The sequence below is a fragment of the Molossus molossus genome, unplaced genomic scaffold, assembly GCF_014108415.1.
Source record: "Molossus molossus isolate mMolMol1 unplaced genomic scaffold, mMolMol1.p scaffold_m16_p_3, whole genome shotgun sequence".
Taxonomy (NCBI): domain Eukaryota; kingdom Metazoa; phylum Chordata; class Mammalia; order Chiroptera; family Molossidae; genus Molossus; species Molossus molossus.
In genome coordinates this window covers 46,941,974-46,956,387 of record NW_023425366.1, presented here as the reverse complement: position 1 = coordinate 46,956,387, position 14,414 = coordinate 46,941,974, and the positions used below count along the sequence as shown (strand labels likewise).

The following is a 14,414-nucleotide window of genomic DNA, read 5'->3' as shown; positions in this document are numbered from 1 at the left end:
AGGTCCCCTGATTTTTGTTTATATTCCCAATGCTATTATTTGGCTATTTTCATGGACCCTGAGCATGCCATCTGATTCTAGTCCTTGTATTGTGTCTTCTTAATTTTTTTTTTTTTTTTTGGTATGTGCCCTTCGCGGGAACCGAACCAGGACTCTCTGGTCCACAGGCCGATGTTCCAACCACTGAGCCAAACTGGCCAGGGCGTATTGTGTCTTCTTAAAATCTGTATCTTACCTGGGCTTTGACTCTTTGTTATTCCATATACCCTGTTGCTGACATTAACTGTGTATCTGTTAGAACTCAGCAGGTGACGTCATATAAAGTACCCAGTATAACTTGTAAGTTTTCTTGATAAATATAAAACTACCTTTTATAAAACAGATCTGTCAACTAAAAACAAAACCAAAAAACTTAAAGCAGTCAAAAATGAGAAAAACTAAGAACAGAAAAAATGAAAAAAAGAAGTTGGATTTAACTTCTAGTTTACATGAATACAGAGGTGAAACAAGGTACATAAACTTGTAGACAAATCAAAATAGAGAACTTCCTACATGGTGTTTCTTCAAGTTAATGACTATAAGAAAAATGGGGTGGGGGAGATTTATCAACTCTGTTGGAGCCATTCAGTTCAACTGTGCTATTGTGCATGGAAAGCAGCCATAGATAGTATGTAACTGTATGGGTGTGGCTTTGTTCCAATTCAATTTTATTTACAGAACAGGCAGCTAGTAAGCCATAGTTTACTGGCTCTGATATTATTAAAACGACCAACCAAAACGACCATCACCACTACAAACATTTTTGGGAAAAAAAATTAACAAAAGCACCACTAGCCTGGATTTTGGGTCCCCAAGTGAGAAAGCTGCTCAGAGAGGCCTACTTTCTAATGCTCTCGTCAGATATGACCAAGGTAATGGTAAGGGAGAACCTCCCAAAGGGCAGAATGAAGAACCACAGATTAAGAACTGCTTCCAGAAAGCACAAGAGCCTAATCCAAAAATATTCCCTATCCCTAGGAAGAAGCATCTCTTATCATTTGCCAACCTATATTTCAGAATTACTACAGACCTATCCACTATTGTTTGCAGCAACATAATCCGTCTTTTCAGTTCATAGGTCTCCAGATCAAGAGCCACATCTGGACCTGATGTGGACTATCACGAGATCCCGATATTTGAAAATGTATGATTGGATGACATTGTTAAGCTTATCTTCTTCGGAAAGGGATGTGTCTTTTGCACACAGAAGGGAAGTTAATATTTAAGACCAAAATAGCAGACTGGGAGACTGTATTTTCAACAAATACCCATTTTCTCTCCCTTGCTCTGAAACCCAGAACAACTCTGCAGTGGCAACATTATACTTTCCTGCCCCATTGATGTTGGGCTGGTCAATGGAACCTGGGTGGAAAGAATGTACACCTCTTCCAAACAGAAACTTTAAATGTGCTTGTGCAATTTGATATGGCCTCATAAGCCATGACAATGTTTCAAATAGTGGCTGCTCCTTGAAGCCTGGGTCCTAGAATGATCAGCTAAACCATGGATCCAAGAGAGAAAAAACTGTTTGGGGTTGTTATTCAGCAGGATTTCAGAAAAAGCTAACAATTTCTTGCTGAGCTGTACTTTAAGATGGAACACACAGAATAAGCAAATCCTGGGAAAATGCAAAATTTTTCAAACGATACTGTATTTACAGTATCATTTACAATAATTTATGTAGACAGTTTCCAAGAATACCATGTGGCAAAAAGAATAAAATTACAAATGAATGATTTATCAAATCAAATGAAGTAGAACTATATTCCAAAGAAAAGTGTTTAGCATATAAATTTAGTCAAATCTCTATTTTTATTATTAATCTAAAGAACAGATTTCAAATGCTATTATCAACTGCAGTGCATCTTTTCAAGTTTAAAGTCTTTTAAAGAATGCTGAAAACACTACATTGTGTATAAAAAATGATCAACAGCTCCAAATTAATAAGGAGCAACCAAGGTACGTGCCCTTAACTGGAATGGAACCTGTGACTCTTTAGTTCTCAGGCCGAAACTCTAACCACTGAGCAAAACCTCCCAGGGCTCAAATTAGAGTTTTCAAAAGGTGGAATAGGATGTACAGAAAGTGGCAAGTTCTATTTTTTTAATTAGAAGAGAAATATTTATTCTTTTTCTTTTATTTTTTAAAATAATTTTCTTTATTAATTTTAGAGAGAGGGAGAGGAAGAGAGATACAGATGCGTGAGAACATTGACTGGCTGCCTCCTGCATGCCCCCTACTGGGGACCAGGCCCACAGCCCAGGCATGTGCCCTGACCAGGAATCAAACTGGTGACCGCTTGGTGCATGGGTCGATGTTCAACCACTGAGCAACACCAGCTGGACTATTCTTTTTATTTTTTAACTTATAAAAGTAATGCATGATATAGACATACAAAGAAAAAAGTCACAATTCCTCTAAATATCTTATTCTTCAAGGCTGAGGTACTTTATTTGGGTCTGTTTAAAGATATGGATGAGGGGTGGGGGAACTGAAGAGATATTGGTCAAAGGGTACAAATTTACAGGTAGAATTTGAATAAGTTTTGGATTTCTAAACGCACAGCATTGTGATGATAATTAACAATATTGTATTATATACTTGAAAGTTGCTAAGAGACTAGAGCCTAAATGTTTTCACCACAAAAAAGAAATAATTATGTGACATGATGGATATATTAGCTCAAGCCATGGTGGTCAATTCAACACTCTGTACACTTAAAATGTATACAATGTTATGTATAATTTATATCTCAAAAAAAAAAATCTGTAGTGAAATAAACCTCAAATAAGATTTATTCAAATAAAATATAACTGAGTTAAACAATAAAGATGTAAATGGGCCTTTCTAATTTTTCTAGTATTTTGGTTGACAAGGAAATGCAGGGAGGTATTCCAAATGAAAGCTGGGACTTCCCATAATGTTGTAGAAAAAATGTCCACATTTAGTGGAAAGCTAGACTAGATGATGTCTTTCCAGACCCTTGCAAGGCTGATTTTCAGATTTTTATTTTTTTAATTAATTTTTAAAATAAATATTAACTTTCTTCCTTTTTATTTATTTTTTAATTAATTTTTTATCCTCACCCGAGGACACCTTTGCATTTATTTTCAGATAGAGCAGGAGGAAGAGAGAGAGAGAAACATCTGCGTGAGAGAGACACATTGACCGGTTGCAACCCACACGACCCCAACCAGGGCCGGGGACAAACTGCAACCAACGTACATGCCCTTAGAGTGCCCTTGGGAACCAAACCCGGGACTCTCTGGTGCATGGGCCAACGCTCTAACCGCTAAGCCAAACTGGCCAGGGCTGATTTTCAGATTCTTTTAGAGTATGCCCATCACTTTAATTATCATATTTAAAACAATAGAGTCCATGTTATAGTGTTAAGCTTAAAAAAATTGCAGTGTAAGAGTAGTTCCAAAAACACTGAAAGAAACACATTTCACCTGAAATTTGCTATTTAAGTGACATCAAATACAGAAACAAATAATGCCAAACTAGAATTCTTATTAGAGCATGGTGAGATTCTTCTCAAGCTGCAGAACAGTTTCCTTAAAGGCAGAATCCTCTGCCCAATTGACTTTACTCCCCAAAATGAGGTTCTGCAATACAAAAAAATTTTTTCAAATTAAAGTTAAGTACAAAATTAAGTACTTTAAAAAAAAATTTTATTGTTGACACTCCCCACTTTGCCCACCTCCACCATGCCCCTGCCCCACTTTCCCTCTGGCATCACCACACTGCTGTCTATGTCTATGGGTTATGCATACATGGTTTTTGCACTTTTAAAAATTTAACAAGCTTTTAAAAAAATCCTCTGTCGCCGATCTGATCAAATAATTACTGAACTAGGTGTGGACATTTACTCTGTGGTCGTGAGAAAAAATAGTAATACATTTCCTGTATCCTCATTTCCACTTTCAGCAAGGCTTCAGCCTTGACCCTCATAATGGTGGGGAGTATTTTCAATGCTAACCATTTTCAGTGCTTTATCCTTTTATATGTGTAGTTTAAGGATACTTGCAGTGATATCCTAGACGGAAAAAGACTGCAGCTATTGTAATTGTATGATGAACAACTTAAGTCTAATATGTCCTATTATAAAAAAGAGGTAAAAGAGCTTAGTTCTAAGCCCTTGAAAAGTTTTAAGACCCTGAAAAAGGTGAAGAACATTTTTGTGGTAGACAATGGAGGAATGATTAGGATCATAATTAATGAAAATTCTGGTCATTATTCTTTGTAAAACTATAGCTCAATGATACCAGTTACTAATTGAAATATTGTTAAAACCAATTTTAGAGTATAAGTGGTATATTATTACATACAAAAATACACAAAACTTTGGCCTATACAAGGCACATTCTTGCTGTAAGTGAATAAAAAGGGCTAGTGTATATAAATTCAGTCAAATTTACAAAGGCGGCTGGAAGTAAGCATTCAAACATGACTGAACTCCTGAAGGCTGATCTTCCATTAGGAACAAAGAGAACCGCCAAGTTGGTCAAAGCTATGTTCTGTTTAACAACACAATGAGTTCATTAAATCAAAATTAACACCAATTTAGAGAGTATAAATAAAAATTATGCAGAATTAAAGAAGTCTCATAGCAGTATAAAGGAACATGTGCAAAGAAAATTAAAATAATTCATTAATTATGATGCAATCCTCCACTTGAGGCTAGCCTAGGGGATTTGATTATTTCTAATGGAATCACCCACTGTACTAAAAAGTAGGTGTGAGACCTGGGGAAGAATTTCTTATGGTGAGACATAAGACCTCATATTCTACAAGGATATGCTTTACACATAATAGGCATTTGCTTTTCATGTAATAGTTTTAACCGTGCATCTTCATAATTGAAAACTGGTCATTTAAGTATTTCAACAATTTCAGAGACATTTTATAATTCAAAAAGTAATAAAATAAAATCCCCTCCAGAATAAATGGACACTTAAAATTTAAAACCTGACATGATAATAACTACCAACCTTTTTTGAGAATTTGCTTGGACCAGACACTATGCTAAACAGATTAATATGAATTATCTTCTTTAGTTTTCACAGCAACTCTTTCTAAACAAGGATTGGTGCTTAGAAAAGTTAATAATTTGCTCAACGTCAGCAACTATTAAGTAGCAGTCTGGATCTTAACTCTAGATTCCCATCATCCCCATCCATGTTTCCCCCAACTCCCAACTTGGAGTCTAACGCTCTCCACCATTATTTATTCTGTCTCCACAGAGCTGCTAAAAATCATTCCATTTATAAATGCTATAATGAAAACTCAAAGCCTTAGACATTAAATATACATAATTCCACATATATGTAAACAGACCAATTTTCAGTACTGAATTATTTTGTCAATATCAAAGACTAACTGTAAGTCTGAAAGTAATAGAATCAATCATTTTTTAAGAAGTTCTTTACCTCCCTTCCTAATTTATATACACGTTACCTGGAACACATGTTGAATAACTGTAGTAATTTGTATCTCCACCTGTAGCTTTTGTTGTAAGGTCTTTATCTTGTCTGAATTTTCCATACTGTCCAAATCATCTTTCTGTTTGTTCTTTTCAGTCTGTATTTCCAAAAACTTACTTTCTGAAGCTCGTTTTAATTCTATGAGATTAAAACAATATACTATATATGACAACTCCTACAAACAAAAATCTTTAAAAATATGGTTATTTCAGTCAAGAGAAAAATTTTAATATGGAGAATTTTAGGTTGCAGTTCCATTTTGATATGAACATGACTTCCCTGGTGCAAAATACCAATATCTAAATTTTATACTTAGTGATGCAAATATTCAAGGTTTGTATGTATGACAGTGATAGCTGTCCACAAATGTTTGAAGTGACATTGTGTGAAAGAGGAACCACTTACTCTGGGTACCAAAAATAGGCAGGAGATATATGTAAGCAAAGTTTTCCCTCCTTTGTTTACAAAATGATAATATCACCAAGATAAATTTTCAATGAAAAGTAAGGTTCCCTTCACCAGGGATAAACACCAACCATTTTTTGTAGTTCCTGAAATGTTCTAAGAATTAAACTACTTGAAAACATAAATGGATATACCTCAGGAGCTTGGTTCTTTGACATTAAGGTATCAAAAGTAGGTTGGAATGCAATGAAAAAAGATTAGATATCCAAATTTTCTCCAGAGAATGTGCACTACTTTTGAAATAAACATTTCAATAATTTCAATGCAAAAAGCCATCTCATGTTCATTAAGTTAAAAAGCTGTAGAACCATATGTATCAACCAACCATTTAAAAATGATGTATATAGCCCTGGCCAGTTTTCCCAATGGTTAGAGCATTGGCCCGCAGCCTGAAGGGTCGAAGGTTTGATTCCTGGTCAAGGGCATGTACCTGGGTTACAGGTTGATCCCTGGCCCCAGTCAGGGCTGTGCAGGAGGCAACCAATTAATGTGTCTCTCTCACATCGATGTATCGATGTCTGTCTCTCTCTCTCTCCCCCCGCCCCCATGCCTCCTTCCCTCCCACTCTATCTATCCAAAAATAAAATTAATGGAAAAACATCCTTGGGTAGGGTTAACAAAATATAACAAATAAAAAGTATGTATACAAGGAGAAAAAAAAAGCATGTATAGAAGCCCTGTCCGGTGTGGCTAAATGGTTAGAGCATAGGCCTATAAACCAGTGAGTTGCTGGTTCAATTTCGGCCAAGGGCATGTACCTTGGTTGCGGTTTGTCCCCGGCTGTGGTCAGGGTTGTGCAAGAGGCAACCTGTTGATGTTCCTCTCACGTCGATGTTTCTCTCTCTCTCCCCCCCCTCTATCTGAACATAAATAGAAAAAAATAAATAAAAATTATGTATCTATAAATACGTCTAAATGTGGCCACACAGGAAGGAGGCATGACTTTCACATTATACTTTTCTGTATTACTTGATTTTCCCCCACTAAGAATTTATTAATTTTGTGATTTTATGTTTAAAACAACAAAAATATATCAAGCAAAATGCATTTTATAATTATTTTTTTCTTCCTCACCCGAGGATATTTTTCTCTTTATCATCAGATAGAGTGGGAGGAAGGAAGGGAGGGAGAGAAAGACAGAGAGAAACATCAATGTGATAGAGCCACATCAACTGCTTGCCTCCCACATGACCCAACCAGGGCTGGGGACGAACCACAACCGAGGTATGTGCTCTTGATCGGAATCAAACCCGCGACTCACTGGTCCGTGAGCCAATGCTCTAACAGCTGAGCCAAACCGGCCAGGGCACAAAATGCATTTTATATACCACTTTTAAAACTGCCATGTCTAAAATTTTAAGAAAATTTGAAAATTAAGAAATTTCTCAGTAGCTGAGAGATGTGGCTTTATCAAACTCCATAGTAAGTAAAAATGTGTTATACAAAAAAAAAACAAAAACTGTTCTACATACCAAATCTCTTCTTTTTAACATCAAGCAGTTTTTTCTCCAAATCCCAAGATTCCTGTTTATTAGATATAGAAATATTAAGGCACATTTATTAAGAACAAATCTGTAATGCTTAAATCACTAAGTTTTATCTTAGTTCATGTTTTCTAAAACTCCAATTTTTAATTCCTTCATTTCCGCACGAGAGGAGACAGTAGCTTAAATTGTAAGTAGATACTTAGCAACATTAATGAAAAATAATAGCGATGGTTTGGCTCAGCGGTTAGAGTGTCAGCCCACAGACCAAAGAGTCTTGGGCTTGATTCTGGTCAAGGGCACGTACTTCGGTTGCGGTTCAATCCCCAGCCCTGCTTGGGGTCAGGCAGGAGGCAACCGATCAATGTGTGTCTCTCTCATATCAATGTTTCGCTCTCCCTTTCTCTTCCTTCCTCCCTCTCTCCCTCCTTCTCTCTCTCCCACTATATCTGAAAATCAATGGAAAAACATCCTCGGGTAAGGATTAAAAAAAAATTAATTTAAAAAAAAGAGAAAAATTAAGGACAGTGAATTCCAACCATACCAGTCCCTTTGGGCAATCTTATTTAATCATACATAATATAGCTATACAGAAATTATGAGAATGCATAAGCAGCCTAATACACAAAGTTACCTGCTGTGATTTCATTATTATTTTATTTAGCTTCACTACATGTTTCATGTTGTCCATGAGCTCACTGAAAAGGAATTAAAAATGTAAACCTTAGTTAAAAGTAATAAATCTCATTAATGAAGGAATTAATTAGTACATATTTACTTTCATTAATATACTTCAATAGAAAGTCATCATTTAACAAAATAAATCTGGAAGAGTTTGATGTAAACTAAATTTCTGTTTAAAAGTTGAGATACATTTCCCTAGAAAACTTTTTGGTCAGACAATAAAATATATAAAATTTAAACATGTAAGAACATGTCTAAAAATCTTGTAGTTAGGGAGAAAAAATGTAGAAACTTGCTAATAAGTTGTTTTTTAAAAAAAGTACTTAATTTTTTTAAAGCAATTTTAGGTCCACAGCAAAATTGAATATAAGTTATTCAATTCAAGACTGCCCCTACATATGCAGTCTCCCCCACTATCAACATCCCCACCAAACAGGTCAATATGTTACAAATGATAAGCCTTTATTTGACACTTCATAATCACCTTAAGTCCATAGTTTACATTATGGTTCACTCTTGTTGGTGAGCATTCTATGGGGTTGACAAATGTATAATGACATGATTCCACCATTATAGTATACAGAACAGTTTCACTGAATAGGCTGCTTTTCATTTATTTATTTACTTTTTAAAAAAATATATTTTCTTTATTGATTTTAGAGAGAGAGGAGGGGAGAGGGAGAAAGAGACAGAAACATCGATGAGAGAGAACATCGACTGGCCTCCTCCTGCATGCCTCCCACTGGGGATTGGGCCCACAACCTGGGCATGTGCTCTGACTAGGAATTGAACTGGTGAACTCTTGGTGCATGGGTTGATGCTCAATAGCTGAGCCACACCAGCTGGGCTGAATAGGCTGCTTTTTATCCCCATTTCTTCAACAAATATTTCTGAGTGCCTACTACATATCAAGAACTGTGCCAGGCACCAGGAATGTAAACTAGAATAAAACACAGGACCCATTTTCAAAGAAGAAAAAACCTGGTGGGGGAGAAAAATAAATCCACAACCATAGTATGGTTTCATTACAACCAGTAAGATACAAACCACTGTAAGAGTTGTGTGGAGTGGAGTAGGGGACATCTTTGAATCTTAAAGGACATGAAGTAATTACCTAAGTCAAGTAGTTTGGAAAGACTGGTGTAAAAACCAAACGGTGTAAAAAACAGTTCTCGTATTTCAAAGTGCCACAATCCCTTGAGAAGCTTGTTGTATGTAGATTGCCAGCTGCCCTCCCAACAACCCCCACCTCCATCCCACCCCTTGGTTTTTAGATTCAGAGTCAGTAGATTTGAAATGGGACCAGCAATGTGATCAAAGTGATACTACTAATTATTCTGATATTGTAGGAGTATACTGACAGGCTGAAAAAGGGGACTGTTTACACAGATGTAGAAGAGCTGAACTCATTTCCTACTGGTTATAGCTGTACTTGGTTTTAACGTTTATGAGGAACCTGCCCTATATCCCTTTAACTCAAGAATGTTTTTCCCTGGCTGGTTTGGCTCAGCGGTTAGAGCGTTGGCCTGCGCTCCAGAGAGACCTGGGTTCGGTTCCCGCTAAGGGCATGTACCTCGGTTGCAGTTTGTCCCTGGCCCTGGTGGGGTCGTGTGGGTGGCAGCCACTCGATGTGTCCCTTTCACGTCAATGTTTCTCTCTCTCTCTGCTCCTCTCTCTCCCTCCCACTCTACCTGATCAAAAAATAGAAAAATGTCCTCCGGTGAGGAAAAAAAAAAGAAATGTTTTAGGCTCTCATTTATGGGGGAGCAATAGTTACTGAGCTCAAATTCAGACTTTAGGATTTACGTAACCCTGGATTTAAATGGAAGATGAGTCTGAATGAAGATGCCAAAATAGGGCAAGTGCCTGAGATCCACCTTAGCATTTTTCTACTGCTCATGGGAGGGGATTTTTATATCACAAGATTTTTAAAGCTTTGAGAGATAAGATCACGGGTAAAACTCCTAAGGCAAGATATTTAGAACCAGGCCACAGAGGACCTTGCCTGTCAGAGTCTTTATTTTATAATCCTTGGCAAATTGTTTAACATATACAAGCTCATTTCCGCCAATAAAAAATAAAGAGTATACTTTCTATCTTTTGGGTTGTTGTAGGATTAACCAAGACAGTACTGTTCCTGGTTTTCAGTAAATAATGCACAAAATTAACTTTCAAGCCTTCCTTCAAAATTATCAGACTATCTGGTAAAAACCTAAATTCTTTCTTTGCATTGCAATAGGAACAAGACGTCAACAGGACTATAAAAGTTGTAATGCTGAGGAGGAAGGCCCACAAAAATTTCATCACTTTTCCTATTCCCCAGATAAAGGTGGTTGGCAGTGACAGTGAATAAAAAAAATCACGAAACTTCCGGTCAAGAGAGCGGCGTAGGTAAACACAGTATTGCGTCCTCCCACAACCACATCAAAGTTACAACTAAACTACAGAACAGCCCTGGCCGGTTTGGCTCAGCGGTTAGAGCGTCCGCCTGCGGTCCGGAGAGGCCCGGGTTCGGTTCCCGCTAAGGGCATGTACCTTGGTTGCAGTTTGTCCCCGGCCCTGGTGGGTCGTGCGGGTGGCAGCCACTCGGTGTGTCCCTTTCACATCGATGTTTCCCTCTCTCTCTCTTCCTCTCTCTCCCTCCCACTCTGTCTGTACAAAAAATGGAAAAATGTCCTCGGATGAGGATTAAAAAATAAATAAATAAATAAAATAAATAAATAAAATAAACTAAACTACAGAACAACCATCATTCAGAACCGCCTGAAATCAAGCTGAATGGAAGTCCTACAACTACGGAATTAAAGCAGCAGCCACATCCAGACGGGTAGGAGGGGCGGAGGTGGACGGGCTGGTCCCACACCCACGTGGCGGATAAAAATCAGGAGGACACTTCGGCTGGGAAGGTCCTCCCTGAGGACTGAGGGAGCCCTGTCCCACACCAGGCACCCCGCTCAGGGTTCCAGTGCCTGGAAGAGAAGTCCCCATAACTTCTGGCTGGAAAAACCAGCAGAAACTGAGGTTCAGGGAACCTGAAGCAGCTGGAGCCCCAGGCAGCTCCTTAAAGGGCCCGCGCACGGACTTATCGGACTCTCTCCCTCTAAGCTTGGAGGGGAGGCAGCTCGAGGGGCACCAGAGACATACAGGGAAGAACTGAGCTGTTTGGCATTGGAGCAAGGGCTGGAGAGGGGACTTTCTTCAGGACAGATATGCTATCAGAGGCCTTTGTTCCTTTGGTGAGCCCTTCCCTGGGGCGGCAGACAGCTGTCTTATCTGGGACTCCAGCAACTTGGCTCACACTGGTTGCCCCGCCCTGGTGATTCCCTGAGGCCCTGCCCCACCCAACTCTCAGGCCCACTCAAGCTGTTGCCAGTTGCTTAACCATAGGATTGGCCTGTCTTGGATCCTGCTTCAGGTTTCCCTAAATTCTTTCAAAGAAGCAGCATCTGGTCTCAGCTAGCCCCATACCTCTCTTTAAGTAATACACAGAAACAAACACAGGGAGGCAGCCAAAATGAGGAGACAAAGAAACAGGTCCCAAATGAAAGAACAGAACAAAACTCTAGGAAAAGAACTAAGCGAAATGGAGATAAGCAACCTAACAGATGCTAAGTTCAAAATACTGCTTATAATGATGCTCAATGAACTCAGTGAGGGCCTCAAGAGCATTAAAAAGGACCAGTCAGAAATGAAGGATGCACAGTCAGAAATGCAGGAGGCACTAACTGAAATAAAGAACAATTTACACAGATTCAGTAGTTAGTAGAGTACGTAAATCCAAGAAGCAAACCATCGATTTGAAATATAAGGAAGCAAAAAATGCCCAATCAGAACAGCAAAAAGAAAAAAAAATGCAAAAAAATGAGGATAGTGGAAGGAGCCTCTGGGACACTTCAAGTGTGCCAACATTCGCATCTTGGGGGTGCCAGAAGGAGAAGAGCGAGAACAAGAAATTGAAAACCTATTTGAAACAATAATAGCAGAAAACTTCCCTAACTTGATGAAGGAAACAGACATACAAGTCCAGGAAGCACAGAGTGTCCCAAACAAGATGAACCCCAAGAGACCCACGCCAAAACACATCATCATCAAAATGCAAAAGGTTCAAGACAAAGAGAGAATCTTAAAAGCAGCAAGAGAAAGGCAGCTAGTTACCTACAAGGGAGTTCCCATAAGACTGTCAGCTGATGTCTCAAAAGAAACTTTGCAGGCCAGAAGGGAGTGGCAAGAAATATTCAGAGTGATGAAAACCAAGAACCTACAACCAAGATTACTCTATCCTGCAAAGCTGTCATTTAGAATCGATGGCCATATAAAGACTTTCCCAGACAAGAAAAAGTTAAAGGAGTTCATCACTACCAAACCGTTATTATATGAAATGTTGAAGGGTCTTTTTGAAGAAAAAGATAAAATATATGAACAAACAAAATGGCAATGAATACATATCTATCCACAATTGAATCTACAAACAAAATGAACAGGCAGAACAGAAACATTCTCATAGATACAGAGAAATTTTGTTGGTTGCCAGATAGGAGGGGTTTGGGGGAATGGGTGAAAAAGGTGAAGGGATTAAGAAGTACAGATTCGTTGCTACTGACAAACCTCAAAGGGAAAGAGATTGGGGGGTGGTAAGAAATAAACCAAAGAACTTATATGTATAACCAATGGACACAAACAATAATTGTGTGAGAAAAGGCAGGAGGGGGGCGGGAGTGGGGAGGAGGGGGCCAATGGGGGAAAAATGAGGAACATCTGTAATATATTCAACAATAAAGTTTTTTAAAAAAAATCATGAGCCCTGGCTGGTGTGGCTAAGTTGGTTGGAGCTGCGTCCCACACACCAAAAGGTGTCTGGTTGGATTCTGGTCAGGGTACATACCCAGGTTTCAGGTTCAGTCGCTGGTGGGGGCACATATGGGAGGCAACCAATCAATGTTTCTCTCTCTCTTCCTGCCTTTCTCTCTAAAATCAATTTAAAAAAAATCATGACACTAATGTCATTATGCAGATCTTCCTTCTTATTCCCATCCTTACCAAATCCAGAAAAAAAAAGGTACCTAGTCTGAATGTTCCTTTTCTCCAGGTTTTTTCTAAGTGCTGTCGAAAGTTGCATCCTATGAAAGAGAAAAATCTTGAGTTACAAAACATAGATAACATTTATGCTACACTGAAAAGAAACCTTAAAAATATGCAATTTAAAGATTTTTTTTTTAATCCTCACCTGAGGCATGCTTCCATTTTTTGTTCAGATAGAGTGGGAGGGAGAGAGAGAAACATCGACGTGAAAGGGACACATCGAGTGGCTGCCACCCGCATGACCCCGGGGACAAACTGCAACTGCAGTACGTGCCCTTAGTGGGAACCGAACCCGGGTCTTTCTGTACTGCAGGCTGACGCTCTAATCGCTGAGCCAAACTGGCCAGGGCTAAAGATTGATTTCTTTAACTTGTTTAAATATAACATAACGTGATAGATTTTAAAACAGTAGTATAGTATGGGAAATACTTGATAAACAAGTCACAGTAATAGGAAATAACACTAAGATGGATGGGGCTGTCACAAGTGGTTATCCATTGCCAGGCGGAGGGGCCAAGTAATCCAGCCTGAGGTTTGTTCTCCAAGTCATCCACCCTGGTGCCTGGAGGAAGCAACAAGCACTAAGGCATCACAGAGATCAACAAGGGTCTAAAATGGAGAGTTAGGGAATACAAAGTCACATTTACCTGTAAAGTTACCTTAGTTAAATAATATGATCTGTATAACGAGCCAGCATATGAAATGAGGGGAAAATCTCACTGTTAGAAGCAATTAAAAGTGTTTCAACTACTTTTCAATTAAATGTATGAAGAAATTCATCTGGGAAGGCCAGAAATACAAGTAATTTTAAGTCATTCACTTAATTGAGATGATTAATTCAGATCACAAAATCTGTAAGAGTCCACGTTTATCTTATTAACAACAGCATACCAACACCTAGCGCAAAGCTTAGGACATAGCAAGCACTCAAATATTTGTTGCATAAATTTTAAAATACAGACACAAAACTTATAATTAAAATATACTTTATTTAAACTTAATGACAATTCTTTTACTCAATTAACAGTTACTGGAATAAACAAATCCATGTAATCCTTTCAACACTGACTGGGATTTAACCTCAGGTTTGTATTGCTGTGATTGACATTTCCTTATTAATCCTATATTATGTAACTTCAAAGGAAGATATTAATGAATGAAGCAAATTCTCTCAGGG

At 38.3% G+C, this 14,414-nt stretch overlaps 1 protein-coding gene across 1 annotated transcript in view; it reads right to left on the bottom strand.

Moving 5' to 3' along the window:
* Nucleotides 1–14,414, bottom strand: part of CENPH (centromere protein H) — a 34,372-nt gene that overhangs the window by 8,250 nt on the left and 11,708 nt on the right. Inside the window, exons 5-9 of the mRNA XM_036279127.1 lie at nucleotides 13,219–13,275; nucleotides 8,109–8,172; nucleotides 7,463–7,514; nucleotides 5,500–5,663; nucleotides 3,492–3,647 (exon numbers count right to left, since the gene is read on the bottom strand). Of these exons, the coding sequence (XP_036135020.1) occupies nucleotides 3,555–3,647; nucleotides 5,500–5,663; nucleotides 7,463–7,514; nucleotides 8,109–8,172; nucleotides 13,219–13,275 (430 nt within the window). The 3' untranslated portion in view covers nucleotides 3,492–3,554. The remainder of the gene's footprint in view (nucleotides 1–3,491; nucleotides 3,648–5,499; nucleotides 5,664–7,462; nucleotides 7,515–8,108; nucleotides 8,173–13,218; nucleotides 13,276–14,414) is intronic.